This window comes from Akanthomyces muscarius, chromosome 2, assembly GCF_028009165.1.
Source record: "Akanthomyces muscarius strain Ve6 chromosome 2, whole genome shotgun sequence".
In the NCBI taxonomy this organism is placed as follows: domain Eukaryota; kingdom Fungi; phylum Ascomycota; class Sordariomycetes; order Hypocreales; family Cordycipitaceae; genus Akanthomyces; species Akanthomyces muscarius.
This window is the reverse complement of record NC_079242.1, coordinates 4,243,221-4,258,356: the sequence shown is the minus strand read 5'-3', so window position 1 is coordinate 4,258,356 and position 15,136 is coordinate 4,243,221. Positions and strand designations below refer to the sequence as shown.

The 15,136-nt window shown below is 50.4% G+C and overlaps 5 protein-coding genes across 5 annotated transcripts; 4 read left to right on the top strand and 1 right to left on the bottom strand.

Moving 5' to 3' along the window:
• Positions 1-876: 876 nt before the first annotated feature.
• LMH87_004518 (uncharacterized protein) lies at positions 877-1,874 on the top strand (the record flags this gene model as incomplete). Its single annotated transcript, XM_056195750.1, has 5 exons — positions 877-890; positions 944-1,028; positions 1,088-1,113; positions 1,178-1,679; positions 1,731-1,874. The coding sequence occupies 5 exons, from the start codon at positions 877-879 to the stop codon at positions 1,872-1,874; spliced, it is 771 nt and encodes a 256-aa protein (XP_056049348.1).
• A 406-nt stretch (positions 1,875-2,280) lies between these two features.
• Positions 2,281-3,275, bottom strand: LMH87_004517 (uncharacterized protein; the record flags this gene model as incomplete). The annotated part of the gene is made up of 6 exons (XM_056195748.1): positions 2,281-2,312; positions 2,363-2,666; positions 2,725-2,920; positions 2,999-3,123; positions 3,173-3,212; positions 3,268-3,275. 6 exons carry the CDS (start codon positions 3,273-3,275, stop codon positions 2,281-2,283), a joined length of 705 nt encoding a protein of 234 aa, XP_056049347.1.
• Positions 3,276-3,926: 651 nt separating this feature from the next.
• LMH87_004516 (uncharacterized protein) lies at positions 3,927-6,572 on the top strand (the record flags this gene model as incomplete). Its single annotated transcript, XM_056195747.1, has 8 exons — positions 3,927-4,019; positions 4,070-4,200; positions 4,259-4,553; positions 4,610-4,751; positions 4,833-5,086; positions 5,142-6,236; positions 6,291-6,490; positions 6,548-6,572. 8 exons carry the CDS (start codon positions 3,927-3,929, stop codon positions 6,570-6,572), a joined length of 2,235 nt encoding a protein of 744 aa, XP_056049346.1.
• Positions 6,573-7,071: 499 nt separating this feature from the next.
• Positions 7,072-7,780, top strand: LMH87_004515 (uncharacterized protein; the record flags this gene model as incomplete). Its single annotated transcript, XM_056195746.1, has 5 exons — positions 7,072-7,075; positions 7,130-7,163; positions 7,214-7,334; positions 7,388-7,712; positions 7,767-7,780. 5 exons carry the CDS (start codon positions 7,072-7,074, stop codon positions 7,778-7,780), a joined length of 498 nt encoding a protein of 165 aa, XP_056049345.1.
• Positions 7,781-10,369: 2,589 nt separating this feature from the next.
• Positions 10,370-13,961, top strand: LMH87_004514 (uncharacterized protein; the record flags this gene model as incomplete). Its single annotated transcript, XM_056195745.1, has 5 exons — positions 10,370-10,635; positions 10,694-12,595; positions 12,650-13,259; positions 13,326-13,704; positions 13,759-13,961. The coding sequence occupies 5 exons, from the start codon at positions 10,370-10,372 to the stop codon at positions 13,959-13,961; spliced, it is 3,360 nt and encodes a 1,119-aa protein (XP_056049344.1).
• Positions 13,962-15,136: the final 1,175 nt, after the last annotated feature.

Sequence of the window (15,136 nt, the reverse complement as noted above, 5' to 3'; positions counted from 1 at the left end):
ATCTTTGACAAATTCAAATGTGAGATAGCCGTCGCTCGGCAGCAGATGTTACTATCATCATGCCACTGGAGTCTCACCGCCAGTGTCATGAGCGTGGCCTGAGTGCTTGTAGGCGCAGCGGCCATGATGTACCGTATCGCTTCTAGCATTGCTACAATCGCTTCCAGTGCTACAATACCAATATGCAAAGAATGAGAATTGAACTACCCAGAGAGTTTTGTGGTATGCTTCAGTGTCGTGGGCTAGACAAGAATAACTTGACTAAACTAGACTAACTTGACAAGAACAACTTGACAAGAACAACTTAATAAGAACAACTTAATAAGAACAACTTAATAGGAACAACTTAACAAGAATGAATTACTTGACAATAGGAGCCGCCCTAGATAGATCAAGATAGCAGCCGATTAATAAGATGACCAGGCTCACACGACATGGCGCTGTGGAGCGTGCCACACGGCCAGCCTTCGAGGAAGTTGCTGTGAGAAATGTGTGAAAACCCTGCCGGTAATTTCTTGGGATTTACGCAAGGACTGGATTTGCGTCTTGCTCCGGCTGAAAATTAAGATACTGCTGGGCTGGTTCGGTCAAACATTTTGTATTAATGACCCAAATCTACAGAATATCCGTCTCTTGCCAGAAATGGCAAAGTCTGCGGGCTCTGGGGATGCTGTAAGGGTCACGTGATACCCACGATGCTTCAAGAATTTTCATGGAAAACCTAGTGGACCCGGATAAACAGGCGGCCGAACTTGGTTATTGTGGGCTCGCTTAGGCCTAAATTGGTGCACACAAGAAATTGAAATTATTATCCCCCTCCATCTCATCGTCTGCATCTTTGATTCCTCCAATTGCTCATTACACTTGGCAGCAATCATGGCGGTTGGAAAGTACGAATTTCCCAGCTCATGTCCTATTATCCGGCATACTAATCGCAGATCAGGAACAAGAGACTCTCTAAGGGCAAGAAGGGCCTCAAGAAGAAGACCGTCGACCCCTTCTCTCGCAAGGATTGGTACTCCATTAAGGTGAGATGCATCGCCACGAAAAAACATTGTCGCAACCGGTGCTGACGATCTCAACACAGGCTCCCAACCCTTTCAACATCAGAGAGTGAGTTTAAGCATCAACACGACCTTGGACCAGCCGCGCTGCCGAAACTAACAATTTTTGACAGTGTCGGCAAGACCCTTGTCAACCGTACAACCGGTCTGAAGAACGCCAACGACGCGCTGAAGGGGCGTGTCGTCGAGGTTTCCCTTGCTGATCTCCAGAAGGATGAGGATCACTCGTTCCGCAAGATTCGCCTCCGTATCGACGAGGTTCAGGGCAAGAACTGCCTGACCAACTTCCACGGTCTCGACTTCACATCCGACAAGCTGCGCTCCCTCGTCCGCAAGTGGCAGTCCCTCATTGAGGCCAACATCACTGTGAAGACGACTGATGATTATCTCATCCGTCTTTTCGCCATTGGCTTCACCAAGCGCCGCCAGAACCAGATTAAGAAGACGACCTACGCCGCTTCTTCCCAAATCCGTGCCATTCGTCGCAAGATGACCGACATCATCCAGCGTGAGGCTTCCACCTGCACCCTCACCCAGCTTACCTCCAAGCTTATTCCCGAGGTCATTGGCCGCGAGATCGAGAAGGCCACCCAGGGCATCTACCCCCTGCAGAACGTATGCTACGCTTCGCGTCCGCTACATGATGGCAAGGCTAACGAATATTAGGTACACATCCGCAAGGTTAAGCTTCTGAAGGCTCCCAAGTTTGATCTGGGTGCTCTGATGGCTCTTCACGGCGAGTCGGGGACGGATGACCAGGGCCAGAAGGTCGAGCGGGAGTTCAAGGAGCGTGTCCTGGAGGAGGTTTAAATGCGAGAAGAAAAATATGTGGGAAAATTTATAGGCTGTCTCGAGGGGGAGACCTCATTTTTGGCATTGTTTCGGTCATGGCAAATGGCGCATTGTCTCTACGGCGGCTAGGGGTTAGATTATGTCGCTAATGATACGGTACAAGGCTTTTTGTTCATTTGAGCACGCTGCAACCTGTCGTGGATTAAACTAATGTGATTTCTACACCGTGCCATGGGTATGATGTCTCTATATGGGCCTTTGCCTGACATGTTACAGCTTCAGCTTCATCACACAACAACCTATCCGCAGCACTGGCAACGAGGAATGCTGCGGCACAGTCTCATTCCACGTATAGCTTGCCTACACGGGCTTCTGCGGTATAGTAGAACCATTCTGCCGCGTGTAGGAAATGAATAAGTGTAACTTAGTCTTTATTCTGCAGAAATTCCACAACAGCTAGGAAGGGGTCAGCATATGTTCATTGTTGTTTGGACAAGGGCAGCTACCTCGTCTGAACTCCTCTGGCTGTTCTGAAATAACCCAGTGGCCAGCGTCAATGTCAACCAAACGAAATCTGGGGAAAAACTGCCCGACCACAGGAAGCACTTCATCGGGCACGTATTTGCTTTTGGTTCCGCGCACAAATAGAGCTGGCTTCTCGAAACGAACTTGAGTTGGATCTTTAAAGGGAAAATCGCCAAGGTGGCCCAGTGCAACGCCAAGTGTATCGAGAGGTATTCTGAATGTCTGTGTCTTTTGACCAGGCTCGCGATGAAGATTTCCCAGAAGAAATTGTCGAATCGGAAGGGACTGCAAGCCAACGAGTAAGCGTCAAATGATCCAAAGAATGATCGAGCAAACGACGGACCTTTTCTACTTCTTGTAGAATCTTATCTGCTTCCGCCAACTTTGTGACGTGAGACTGGTCTACTTTTTTCATGCCACGAATATAAGATGAGAAATCCGAGCCTAGCAACGCGTCCACGGGGGCATTGTCGACAGCAACAATGTCTGCCACGCTGTGTGGTGACTGCAGAGCCAGTGCCATAGCAGTCTTGGCTCCCCTGCACAGGCGGAGATCCGCCATGGTAAGCGGTTTGACGCAGAGATGATGTGAGTCTTCCTCCAGAGCCATCACTTACATAGAATGGCCTATCAGGGTAGTATTCTGAAGGCCGTGATCACCGATGAAACTAGAGACGTCTTCTGCCATGGACAAGTAGTCATGCTGTTTGTCATGAGGAGATTGGCCATGGTTTCTCAGGTCCTGTCATCGTTAATCAACAGTCTCTCGGTGGCTCGAAATATCGTCATACCAAGGCATATACGTATCTGCCCAAATCCCGAGCCAACGCCCTAGAAAGTCTCAGTATTTATTCGGACCAAAATTCGCGATACGAAAGCCCCTTACTTGCTCATAGCTCGATTGTTTTTCTTTGAGCCAAACAGCCCATGCATAAAAATAATCGGTGCCTGCTCAGGCGTTGTTCGAGGCTTTGGAGGTTCGTGGAGATCGTAAGTCAGCTTCAGGTGAGCTTCAGTTTGGACGCAGCGTCGTGCATTCTGTAGTCCGACGCGATAGCAAGGTACCATAGGCACGGTCTTCCTACCAGCAGCTAACAGCATCATGTATCTGTATGGGGTTCCAGTTGCCAAGAGATTCTATAGCAGTCGACGCAGAACATACAGATACTAACACAACCCGCACCAGATTGTGCTTTAAAAAAAATTACACTTCGTACTTTGAATCAGTTATTAGCTAGGTAGGTAATACTAGTGGTGGACCTCTCCTACCTACCTCCAATCAATGTGAACTGGCACCTGGCTGGGCACGCTGGGGGCAAGGGGTGTAGGCTGTGTAGCTGGGCAGAAAAGTGGGGCGGCGAACTGTCCACTACGAGGTACGGTGCATGTTGTGGGATATGTCCCTCCTTAGCTTCGACGCTGAGGCAACAGTTTCTCGGAACTACGAATGAATCCAAGTGACGCAAGCCGAGAATTTCGTGGACATACAGACCTTGAGCATCCAAATCTTGAATACTAGCGAGATTGTGCTCTGTATCGCGGAAGATGGAGTACGAGGCCTTGAAAGAGCAGTGGAGCGACGTGGAGGATCGTGACGGTGTTCGCCTGAGCTGGAACGTGTTTCCCAGCTCGCGCATGGTGAGTGTGAGAATGAAAACAGCCAATTAACCGTGGCTAATTATGTGCAGGAAGCATCGCGACTTGTCGTACCAATCGGTGCTCTTTACACTCCGCTGAAGGAAAAGCTTGACACGCCATTGCTGCAGTTTGAGCCAGTTACTTGCAAGCAGCCGTGCCGCTCTGTGCTGAACCCATTTTGGTAGGCCATGGTATACCTCCCAATTTAGGCTGCTTTGTTTGACTAACAACATCCATAGCCAGGTCGATGTTCGCGCTCGAGTCTGGATCTGCCCTTTCTGCTTGTCGAGAAACTCTCTGCCCCCCCACTACAAGGACATTACGCAGAACGCGATTCCACCCGAATTGCATCCCGCAAACACAACGATTGAGTATCGATTGTCTAGACCGGCCCCAGCTCCGCCCATATTCTTCTATGTTGTCGATCTGTGCCAGGAAGATGACGGTCTGGCTGCGCTCAAGGAATCTCTGGTCATGAGCCTCAGCTTGCTTCCAGAGAACGCCTTGGTCGGCCTTATTACATACGGTACGATGGTATGAATAAGTCACAATTGGTAAAATCACCCACATTCACTGCTGATAGCTGACAGGCACACGTACACGAGATCGGTTACGAGGGCTGCGCCAAGTCGTACGTTTTCCGAGGCAACAAGGACTATTCTGCGAAGCAAGTTCAAGATATGCTAGGCCTGTCATCCTCCACAGCTCGACCGGGGATGCAACAGCAGCCAGGTCGGCCCATGCCCATGGGGCCAGCATCCAGATTTCTTATGCCGGTCCAGCAAGCGGAGTTCCAGCTCACCAAAGCACTAGAGGCACTTCAAAAAGACCCTTGGCCGACGGCAAACGACCGCCGTAACCTGCGCTGCACTGGCGTGGCACTTAGCGTGGCGATCGGCCTCATGGAGTCGTCGTTCCAAAATGCTGGAGGACGTATTATGCTCTTTGCTGGTGGCCCAGCTACGGAGGGCCCGGGAATGACAGTTGGCCCTGAACTACGCGAGCCCATGAGATCGCATCATGATATTGATCGCGACAACGTCAAGTATTACAAGAAGGCACTAAAGGTGTGTTTCCCTCGAAGAGCAAGTCCTGATGATATTCATCGACTGACCAAAATAGTTCTACGAAAACTTGGCCAAACGCACAGCGCACAACGGCCACATAATTGACATTTTTGCGGGCTGCTTGGACCAGGTCGGACTCCTGGAAATGAAAGGCCTCTGTAACTCTACTGGCGGCCACATGATTCTGACGGACAGCTTCACATCGTCCATGTTTAAGCAGTCTTTCATCCGTGTTTTTGAAAAGGATGACGATGACAATCTCCTCATGGGCTTCAACGCGGTACTCGAGGTTCTAACCACGAAGGAGCTGAAGGTCACTGGTCTTATCGGACACGCTGTTTCCCTCAACAAAAAATCTGTTTCTGTCGGTGAGACTGAATGTGGCATTGGTAACACTTGCTCTTGGAAAATGTGCGGCATTGATCCGAAAGCAAGCTACGGCGTCTACTTCGAGGTTGCCAACCAGGGCCCGAGTCCTCATCAGCAAGGACCGCAGAAGGGCATGATGCAATTCTTGACTTACTATCAACACTCGTCTGGTCAATTCCATCTGCGTGTCACCACCATCGCTCGCAATCTGAGCGGACCAGCCGGCGACCCGGCGATTGCTCAGTCGTTCGATCAGGAAGCTGCTGCTGTGCTGATGAGCAGAATAGCTGTGTTTAAAGCGGAGGTTGATGATGGCCCCGATGTGCTTCGATGGGTGGACAGAATGCTTATCCGACTTTGCTCACGCTTCGCCGACTACAGAAAAGATGATCCGTCCTCGTTCAGGCTGGAGAAGAACTTCACACTTTACCCGCAGTTCATGTTCCATTTGCGCAGAAGCCCGTTCCTGCAAGTGTTCAACAACTCCCCTGATGAGACGGCCTTTAACAGGCATGTGCTAAATCATGAGGACGTCAGCAACTCGCTCGTCATGATCCAACCCACGCTTGACTCGTACACATTCGATCAAGATGGTGGCCAGCCTGTGCTCCTGGACTCTGCCTCCATTCAGCCTACACACATCCTCCTCCTGGACACGTTCTTCCACATCCTCATCTTCCACGGCGAGACAGTTGCAGAATGGCGAAAGGCTGGCTATCAGGATCAGGAAGGCTACGAGAATTTTGCAGCCCTGCTGGAACAGCCAAAAGAAGATGCTAGAGTGCGTTTGGCTGTGTGAAAGGGTACCTTCTGAACCTCACTAACTCGAACATAGGATCTGATCACGGACAGATTTCCGCTACCTCGATTCATTGTCTGTGATGCCGGTGGCTCTCAAGCCCGATTCTTGCTGTCTAAACTCAACCCGTCTACGACGCACACGACAGGCCCGTATGGTGGAGCTGGAGCCGCGTCTGGCCAAACAATCTTTACCGACGACGTGTCACTTCAAACGTTCATGGATCACTTGATGAAGTACGTCACCCGGAATCCATAATGAGAATCTCTCGCTAACCTCAAACCTTTTAATAGGCTTGCTGTGAGTGGCACTAACTAATTGTGCTCGTGCTGCTTTGTTACAGCCTCCCGCATAATACAAGACCACGGGGGCTCTCGCGCGCTAGGTGGCATTGGTGTAGCTGGTGCCTCGTATAGGTAAATCAGGTAGTCTCATCACATCAACGTATCCCTACCGGTTAGTTATACACACACACACACATATATACACACACAAAAAAGAAAAGAAAAGCCGCAGAATCCATGCAGACGTCTCTCGCGCACAAATGCAATAGTGCATGCAGACACAATAGAAGTGGATCCTCAAGTGACTTGGATCTTCCTGAAGATTATGTAATGCAGTACCGAGAAACGTGCTCCACACCTCCACACCGTCGGCCACTGGCGTGCAGCTTTTGATTAGGGCAGACCGTGGGGGCACACATATTTTTCTCGCTAAGTTTGATGCCATAGACCGTTCACTTCCCTCAACACCATCTCGAATCTCGCAACGGCAAGCAAACCACGAGCCTCTGCCCTTGTAAAAGAAAACCGCCACAATGCGTACGCTGGTACTTTACCCGGCATAATGTTCGTTGCTAATTTTCTCCCTTTTAGCTCCCAAGTTTGACCCCAATGAGGTCAAGGTCATGTTTGTAACCTAACCATATCTTCGCTTTTCCATCTCCTAACAGTGCTTAGCCACCTCCGTGCCACCGGAGGTGAGGTCGGCGCCTCTTCTGCCCTTGCGCCGAAGATTGGTCCCCTCGGTCTCTCCCCCAAGAAGGTCGGAGAAGATATTGCCAAGGCCACTGGCGACTGGGTATGTCTTGCTCTCACTCCGACTTCAATTCGACGCATACTAATCCTGAGCAGAAAGGCTTGCGCGTGACTGTCAAGCTCACTATTCAGAACCGTCAGGCTGCGGTTTCCGTTGTGCCTACTGCTTCTTCCCTGATCATCCGCGCCCTGAAGGAGCCTCCTCGTGACCGCAAGAAGGAGAAGAACATCAAGCATAACAAGTCTGTCGCTCTTGATGAGATTATCGAGATCGCTCGCACTATGCGCTACAAGTCTTTCTCGAAGGAGCTCAAGGGCACAGTCAAGGAGATTCTTGGTACTGCTTACAGTGTTGGCTGCCGTGTCGACGGCAAGCCTCCCAAGGTCATCATCGAGGCAATTGACAACGGCGAGATCGACAGTATGTTGGATATGAGCTCCAAATCCGTGGTCAGCATGCTAACAAAAATGTCAGTTCCTGAAGAGTAACCGACTCGACCCGCAGACTTGGATCGGTTGGCCGGCCGTTCGGCGAACGAAAATCGAATTTACGATACGAGTTGAATGCGACCTCGACAATGTAGCTGTGATAGAAAAATCAATTGGCTGCACAAACAAGTCTTGTGGACGAAGTGAAATGGTTGCAATCCTCGGCTACACTCTGAAATTACCAACTGCACGATGGTATATTTCAATTTTTGCCCGAGGTAGATGAAACTTTTAGTTCCACTACTCACCGCGATGTACCACGTATAAATTTGGTCATAGCGGTCCATTGATCGGATCTACATTTCGACGAACCCTGAATTAATGTAAGAGGGCCTGGCGTTGGTCTTGACACAATTGTCTTGAAATTGCGCTGGCTGTGCGGCGTGATCCTCTTTAGCGTAGTAATTTGGGAAACATTCCATATGTAACTATCTACGTCTTTCTCCCTAGCCCGTGGTTTAAGCCGCCTACCTTAGGATTAGGAGGATTTGACACCCGGAAATCGATATTTGACGACCAAGATGACAGGGCGGAGGTATTTATAAAAGAAACCAGATAAGATGTGTCCGTCTCGGACATCATCAACTGAACTCTTCATACTCCATCACGAATCAATTCTTCAATACAGTGCTAGTCATGGTGGGTGGCTAGTATCAGTAGGTAAAGGTCGGTGATAAGGGTATCATCATTGGAGCCAGTACCTGAAATATATTCAAGTTAGTAATCCGTGTTGCGCATTATATATTCACCATAAATGCATATCTTGCTAGTCCTTCCAAGCGATTCCAAGTCGGCAATTATCGCGACCCTCAACCTGGGTTTCCGCCGGGCCGAGCGCACGTGGTGAGCCCTTTTGACATCAAATCCTCCTCCTGAATGAACATTGGCGCTTCCTCTGTGGCCAGCCAAGCGGGGGAAAGTCGATCTTTTTTTTTCTACTATGAGGCAAGGCCTCATATCATTGTGTATATACATCTGACCCGCCTCAGTATTGGGCAAGCACTAAGTTCCTGTACATGAGGCTGGTCCACTTCTGTTAGTGCGGCACGGCCATCTACCTACCTACACACGCGATGTTAGCCAGCGGCGCCATTACACCATTCGGTCTCCGCCGTGGCGTATCACTTCATAGCACCACCACTCCACACTTGATACGAAGTCGCTGGACTGTTGACATCTGTGCCCGGCTTCTGTTGGGAGGACCGATCGTCTTCGCGGCCTTTATTCGCTGGCAATAAAACTCCTACCCAAGACTAGGCGATCGGAGGGTTAGGCAGAAGCACTGCTGCTATAATCTTCTCTCTGCCTGCTTGACGCCAGTTGGCAGCGTGTCCGCCATGGTATGACTGAAAGCAATGAGCGTTCGCAGTACGCCTGCCAATGTCTCTTGATACTACGCCGACAACGAAATTTCTTTCTTTCCGATAAGCCTACGCTTAGCGCCCGGGCATGTTGCCATTATTGCAGACGCACCGCCAGATGGTGTCGACCGCGAACCTCGATCGTATGCCCAACCCGGTTGATGGAGCGCCTGTCCACGACGATCAGTCTCGACGAGAGACAGCTCCATATCAATACCAATCGTTTCCAATAAGAACGATCCATCCGCATACCCGTTTCCCGGGAACCAGCTCCTACGGCGTGCATACACCTCACAGAGTTCGGGAACACCAGTTGCGACGAAAGACTCCGAATGGGACTATTGATGCTGGCTATGACGGGTCCTCTGCGAAGTCATTCAACGGTGAGCCGCCGTTGAAGCAATTGGCTCTTCCTGGACAGACCATCAACGCTCTTGAATACCGGATGCTCGGCGCTCGATCTTATCACCAGAACCTCATGATTGACGGTTCAAACGCCATTGCGCAACTGCCATTGGCACCTTGGCAGCCACCCGCGTACGCTGCTAGTTCTATTGAGGCCGAAACCTTTCAGCCATCTTCCCAGCATACTGCTGTACCTTTCGCAAGTGTATATCAGCCCGTCATGCGAGCCAACGAATACAATGTGCGGGCATTCTGTCCACCACCACCGACGTTAGTGGGAGACCTCCCACTAGGTCAACTGTATTGGCAGCAAGGTCCTTCTCCTTGGGATTACCAATCAACGCAAGATGCTACTGCGGCGCCACGCGGTGCCTATCCAACTGTACCTCGTCCGGAGTATGCGCCAAACCTGATGACACCTCATGTTCTTCCTGCGCCAAATTATATCTTTGGCTACGCATCACAAAATTATAAGCCACAACTCCAAAATGCCTACACGTTGAATCATGAAGGTTACAACAATCATTTGGACTTCAAGGACAAAACCCTGTCTCAGGCTTACCGTTGCTACGCCAGTTTGGTTGGATTTATACAAGCGAATGCAAGGGCAAATGTAAACAAAGACTCCAATGGATCAGATCATGCATCGCCAAAACACATGATATTTCCGAAACCTCCCAGGCCCAGACGAGAGCATCCTATCTTGACTAAATCACCCAGCCAATGTCTTGCTCCTACCAGAATTTTCCCGTCAGCCAACTTTGACTCGATTGGTACACAGGGTCATCATTATACGCACGCTCAACAGCCCAGCAGGCACGTCATGTTTGCTGGAGTAGATCAATTTCGAGCTCAGCAGAGCGTGGCAAATGGCCTCATGCCCCTTATTGATTCTTTTGATTGCACTGGCAATGGTGTATCCCCTGTCAATGATGCCAGATCTTCTCTGAATATTCTCAAACACCTCTGCGAGCAAAGCGAGTGGACTTGGGTCGAAGGCATGCTCATGTTGGGGTGCCTCCAATATGCTGTAGAGCAATATGCCGATGCTCTTCAATGCTTTTCAAGGATTACAGCACTAGATCCCAGGTATTCTTTTTACGGTTCTCAGCTGTGTCCATTTCACGTATCTAACTGCAATCTATAGCCACATAGAAGCCGTTGCAAATATGGCAGCGTCGTTTTACTGCCTGGGACGCCATGAAGAGGCTGAACGCCACTGGATACTTGCAGTACAGCAAAGGCCCAGCTACCTGGAAGCTGTTGAACATCTGATTGGACTTCTGTACAAGAAGCGCAGTAAAGAAGCAATCGACATTATTTGCCATGTTCAAAAGGCGCTTGCCGTTGCTGGCCAGCCTGTGCAAGCATCCATCGATAGGCGCAGCGAATCCTCAGCTGATCGCAAGCTTAATTCTCAATTGGCCTGTGGGCAGTCGATAAATTCACAAGGTGCATTTGAGCTATCTCCTGGAGGCTATGGCACTAGTGGGTACACTCTGCCTGGAAATGAAAATGGCAGAATTCTTGCTCTGATCCATGCGAAAGGCACAATGCTTTATGGGTTGAAAGATGTGGATGCCGCCGCTCGAGCATTCGAAGAAGCAGTAATGATCAGCGTTGGGCGAAACATCAAGGGGATTCGAGAGCTAGTTCGTGGCATTCAAGGCTCCCTCTCGCGGGTGGCGCCTCCTGCAGCTGCTGCGCAGCCCTTGTTGCTTACCCCCGACAAAGCCCGCCATGCCGCTCGCCTTTTATTTGGTAGTGATGGCGAGCTTCCCGGACTACGGTGGGTAAGCGAATTCACTCCTAGGAGAGCAGCCGTTCAAACTACAAGCAACTCTCTGCTGTCATTGGCGAAGATATTCCAGGACTCTATGGCAAGTGGCTCACCGGGCTCTGCACTAGCACGGCCCTCATCCGGTGTTGGCGATATATTAGCGCTCTACTACCTCTCATTGTCTTTGCAAGAGAGTCCATCGACGGCCAACAATGTTGGCATTCTTCTGGCTGGTATACCTCAGACAACTTCTGACCGTGACAGCATTTCGTCATCGCATGTCCAGCCAAGCATCCCGGGTATACTTCCGGGCAGCGGCTTGGCTCTTGCCCTTGCTTACTACAATTACGGCCTTCGCCTGGACCCAAAACACGTCCATTTGCACACCAATCTTGGCAGCTTGCTAAAAGACGTTGGACAACTTGATCTCGCCATTCAAATGTATGAGCGCGCTGTTGCGTGCGATGGAACTTTTGATATTGCATTAACAAATCTTGCCAATGCTGTCAAAGATAAGGGTCGGATAGGTGAAGCTATTGGCTATTATCGTCGAGCTGTGGCAGCCAATCCCAGGTTTGCTGAAGCAGTATGCGGCTTATTCACGGCCCTCAATTCAGTCTGCGATTGGAGAGGTAGGGGTGGTATTTATCTGTACATGGGAAAGTATGATAGGTGGCACGTTGACGATAGTGGTCGATTGCTCGATGCAGAAATCACCAAGTCTGCATCAGGTCTCAGCAAACGCGTTACGGACATTGTTCACCAGCAGCTCGACGATGCTTCACAGTGGGGTCGAAACATCATCGACAAATCCTTGATTCGGCTTTTAACACAGAATCTCTCGCATCTCAATACTAATCCCTCATTCGATCTTGAAAAAAGTTTACGAGACTGGGTCGATTCCCGCTGGGCTGGTTCGCGGCTAGTACGCCTGCTTGAGAGAGCCGCAAAAGTCTTGCTCCGGAAATGGTATCTTGAGCAACACGTCCTACGCAGAAGAGCAAATATCCCGTACGCTCGACCCCGACTGCCGCCATCTCTGAGTGTACCCCCGGCACCTACTGTTCTCCCGTTTCATACCTTTACTTCTCCATTGAGGGCAAAGGAAGTTAGGATTATCTCACAGCGTAATGCAATGCGGATATCATGCGCTACACTGCGTGCGCCGTGGCTTCCTGAGACTATACTCCCTCCACCAGCACCACCAAGCCATCATCTGAACGTCGGATACGTCTCTTCTGATTTCAATAACCACCCCTTGGCGCATTTGTAAGTACGCCCTTCCTGATTCTTGAAATCCAGAGGCTAATCATTGTTCATTAGGATGCAATCAGTTTTTGGCTTTCACGATCCGGAGCGAGTACAAGCTTTCTGCTACGCAACAACGCCGAGTGACAAATCCAGCTACCGTGAGCAGATTGAGAAGGAGGCGCCTGTCTTCAGGGACGTCAGCAGCTGGGCCCCAGAGCGCCTAGTCAAGCAGATCAGCGATGATGGCATTCATATTCTCGTGAACCTTAATGGCTATACTCGCGGTGCTAGGAACGAAATATTTGCTGCACGGCCAGCCCCAATCCAGATGTCATTTATGGGCTTTGCGGGCACCCTAGGGGCAGAATGGTGCGATTATATTCTCGCAGATACTACTGCTATACCGACAAGCACCTTGCGCCCGTGGCGTCAGAATCGAACCGTGGAGGATGTTTTTCACGATGCCTCGGAGACCGACTCTGGCGAGTGGATATATACGGAAAACATAATATTTTGTCGCGATACCTTTTTTTGCTGCGATCATGCTCAATCATCGCCTCCCACGGAGAGGGATATGACTTGGGCCGATGAGCAACATCGAAGATGGACGATGCGGAAAGAACTATTCCCTAACCTACAGGAAGACACAGTGATCCTGGCAAATTTTAATCAACTATACAAGGTAAAGTGCTCAACCGCAGAAGCAAAGCGTGATATATTTACAGATCCTAACCATGCGACTATCCAGATTGATCCGAGCACATTCAGGTCATGGCTTAGGATCCTGGCTCAGGTACCGAAAGCAGTGCTGTGGCTGCTTCGTTTTCCGGAAGCCGGCGAAGCAAACTTGAGGCGAACGGCAGAGCTATGGGCAGGTCATGAGGTTGCGAGCCGCTTGATATTTACTGATGTTGCTCAAAAGAGCCAACATATATCGCGTGCCCGGGTCTGCGACTTGTTCCTTGACACACCAGAGTGCAATGCACATACTACTGCAGCAGACGTGCTGTGGTCTAGCACACCATTGCTCACATATCCTCGCTATTCGTATAAGATGTGCTCACGAATGGCGGCTTCCATTTTGAAAGGCGCACTGCCGAGAACACCAGAGGGGGAACTCGCCGCCAGTGAGTTGATCGCCGCGTCTGACAAGATGTACGAGAAATCGGCTATCGAATTAGCTGCTGGGCTGTCGTACTCGCGTACAGCCTTCGGTGGGATTGAGGGTAGTGGCCGACTAGCAGAAATGCGTAAACTGCTGTGGCATAGCAAGTGGACGTGTGGTCTTTTCGATACCCGCCGCTGGGTCCGAGACGTCGAATCTGCCTACCAAGAGGCTTGGAAGCGCTGGGAAACAGGAGAAGGCGGTGATATTTATCTTTAGTGAATGTTCTACAACAGCATGTGTCGTTCTTTTCTTATTTTATATTTCGCAGTTAGCCGTTTGAGCTACACGAGAGTATATGACAGATACTTATTGTGTCTTATCAAGCGGCGCGCTACTTTGGTCGATTAAAAGCGTATCATCTTTTGTGCACATCAACGCGCGTTTTCGTCGTTTTCGTCGTTTTCCTTTAGACTGCTTCCACTGGCGGCAGTGCCCTGCGGAGCGAAATGCGATGCCAAGGTGTACCGTTTCGGTCATCGCATTGCCAATATTATTGTAGCATGTCGCGCGCGTAGCAGGAAGAGGGTGCCAAAGCCCACCTCTGCTTTAACCTGCCACAGGCACATCATCTTTGATGGAAGCCAATACGCATATTATGTACACAAGAAAGTCACAATTGCCTGAGAGCTCAGGCGCGCGCCATCCTCCCCTTCTGCCACAATAAGTCAAACACTCATGACAAGTATCGGCGCTAGAAGGGCATTTCATCGCTGAGTTTCCTATAAGAACGCCTCCTGCGTCCCCAAAAGATAAAGTGCGATAGCGCCAACACCATGAATCATCATATCACGGGTGGCTGGAACTCACTGGCTCTAGTCTCACTGAAAACCTTAAGCGCGACCGAACGAGACCGAGTATAAAGCGGTGCAATCGTGAGGCTCAGAGTCACGAGCGAGCACAGTGTACCCATCGTGGCGCGCGAACAACGCTCATGAATCATCAGGGAGTTCGCTGTGAAAAATAAGTATGGCACGGGAACTCTACACGATGGTATTTTCGGCGCCACTATACAAATGGCCCCGTTGCATCAGACGGCATGTCATTCGGCCATGGGCGATGTCAAGACACAGCCAAATTGAACATGCGCTGCAATAAGCTCAGGTTTTTCCGGTCTGGAGACGCAGATATGCACGAGTATGGTGGTGCTATTGGGTATAATGAACCCCGAGCCGGTGCAGATATTGTCAGGGGTGTGGGACGGAGAAAGGCACACCTGCCCCACTAGCGCGCTGTCCGCTCCGCCCTCTTTTGACACGCCCTCGCACCCGACACCCTCCTCCACCCATCCTGCCCTTCCAAATCTCTTGCTCCGCACACCCTCATCCACAGGGAGTGGGGACAGAAGCCCACTCGCTCTTCGCTGCGTCCGATGGCAGATCCCCCGAAGCTTC